Consider the following 1505-nt stretch of genomic DNA (forward strand, 5'->3'; position numbering starts at 1 on the left):
TGTGTGTGTGTGTGTATTAGTGTGTGTGTGTGTGCGTGTGTATATGTGTGTGTGTGTATTAGTGTGAGTGCGTGTGTGTATATTAGTGTGTGTGTGTGTGCGCGCGACTGTGCGTGTGTGCGAGAGTGTATATTAGTGTGTGTGTGTGTGTGTGTGTATTAGTGTGTGAGTGCGTATTAGTGTGTGAGTGCATATTAGTGTGTGTGTGTGCGCGACTGTGCGTGTGTGTATATTAGTGTGTGTGTGTGCGAGAGTGTGTATATTAGTGTGTGCGCGACTGTGCGTGTGTGCGAGAGTGTATATTAGTGTGTGTGTGTGTGTGTGTGTGCGTGTGCGAGAGTGTGTATATTAGTGTGTGTGTGTGTATTTTAGTGTGTGTCTGACAGGAAGTGCTGTCTGCAGGTGCGAGTCTCTTCGGAAGCACTCAGAGTAAGGGCTTTGGTTTCTCGTCTGGTCTGGTCTCGAGTGGAGGTCTGGGTGGTGCTGGACTGGGCTTCGGAGGATTCGGTGGGATCCAGACCGCTCAGAACCAGCCGGGTGAGTCCGACCGCGTCTGAGAGCGCCTGCTCTCTCTTGAAACACACACGGATTTCTTCCTCTTGGTTCGGTTTTGTGTAACACATTTCCCATTATGAATTATGAGAATAATGGGAATAAATTAATTTTCAGTCGGGCCAAAAACCACCTGATTCAGACGATCTCAGACCAGCTGTTCTGGTGCAGTTGAAGTGTGATTGCAGTGTTTATGTATTTATAAAGGACTGAACGAATCGAACTAAGAGAGAAGATGCAGCATGTTCAGAAACAGACGCTCCGAATGAGCCCGGGTGTGTGTGTATACTGAGTGTGTGTGTGTGTGTTTGCAGGAGGCCTGTTTAACCAGCAGGCGTCTCAGTCCAGTCAGCTCTTTAACACAGCCAGCGCTCTCTCTGCTCCGTCGGTCCTCAGCGACGAGCGCGACTCCATTCTGGCCCGATGGAACCAGCTGCAGGCCTTCTGGGGAGTAGGGAAGGGTTACTATAGCAGCAGCACACCGCCGGTGGAGTTCAGCCAGGAGAACCCCTTCTGCCGCTTCAAGGTCTGACCATGAGCTCGCTCGCTCGCTCACAATACACATGCACGCACTCACACACACTTATATACACATGCACGCACTCACACACACTTATATACACATGCACGCACTCACACACACTTATATACACATGCACGCACTCACACACACTTATATACACATGCACGCACTCACACACACACTTATATACACATGCACGCACTCACACACACACTTATATACACATGCACGCACTCACACACACACTTATATACACATGCACGCACTCACACACACACTTATATACACATGCACGCACTCACACACACACTTATATACACATGCACGCACTCACACACACACTTATATACACATGCATGCACTCACACACACACTTATATACACATGCACGCACTCACACACTTATATACACATGCACGCACTCACACAC

General features: G+C 48.8%; 1 protein-coding gene across 1 annotated transcript in view; it reads left to right on the top strand.

The window, feature by feature from the left end:
• Positions 1-386: 386 nt before the first annotated feature.
• Positions 387-1505, top strand: part of LOC107731094 (nuclear pore complex protein Nup54-like) — a gene marked incomplete at both ends in the record, with an annotated part of 5257 nt that continues 4138 nt past the window's right edge. Inside the window, 2 exons of the mRNA XM_016542112.1 lie at positions 387-537; positions 867-1078. Coding sequence (XP_016397598.1) covers positions 387-537; positions 867-1078 — 363 coding nt within the window. The remainder of the gene's footprint in view (positions 538-866; positions 1079-1505) is intronic.

The sequence above is a fragment of the Sinocyclocheilus rhinocerous genome, unplaced genomic scaffold, assembly GCF_001515625.1.
Source record: "Sinocyclocheilus rhinocerous isolate Xijiao unplaced genomic scaffold, SAMN03320098_v1.1 scaffold5664, whole genome shotgun sequence".
Taxonomy (NCBI): domain Eukaryota; kingdom Metazoa; phylum Chordata; class Actinopteri; order Cypriniformes; family Cyprinidae; genus Sinocyclocheilus; species Sinocyclocheilus rhinocerous.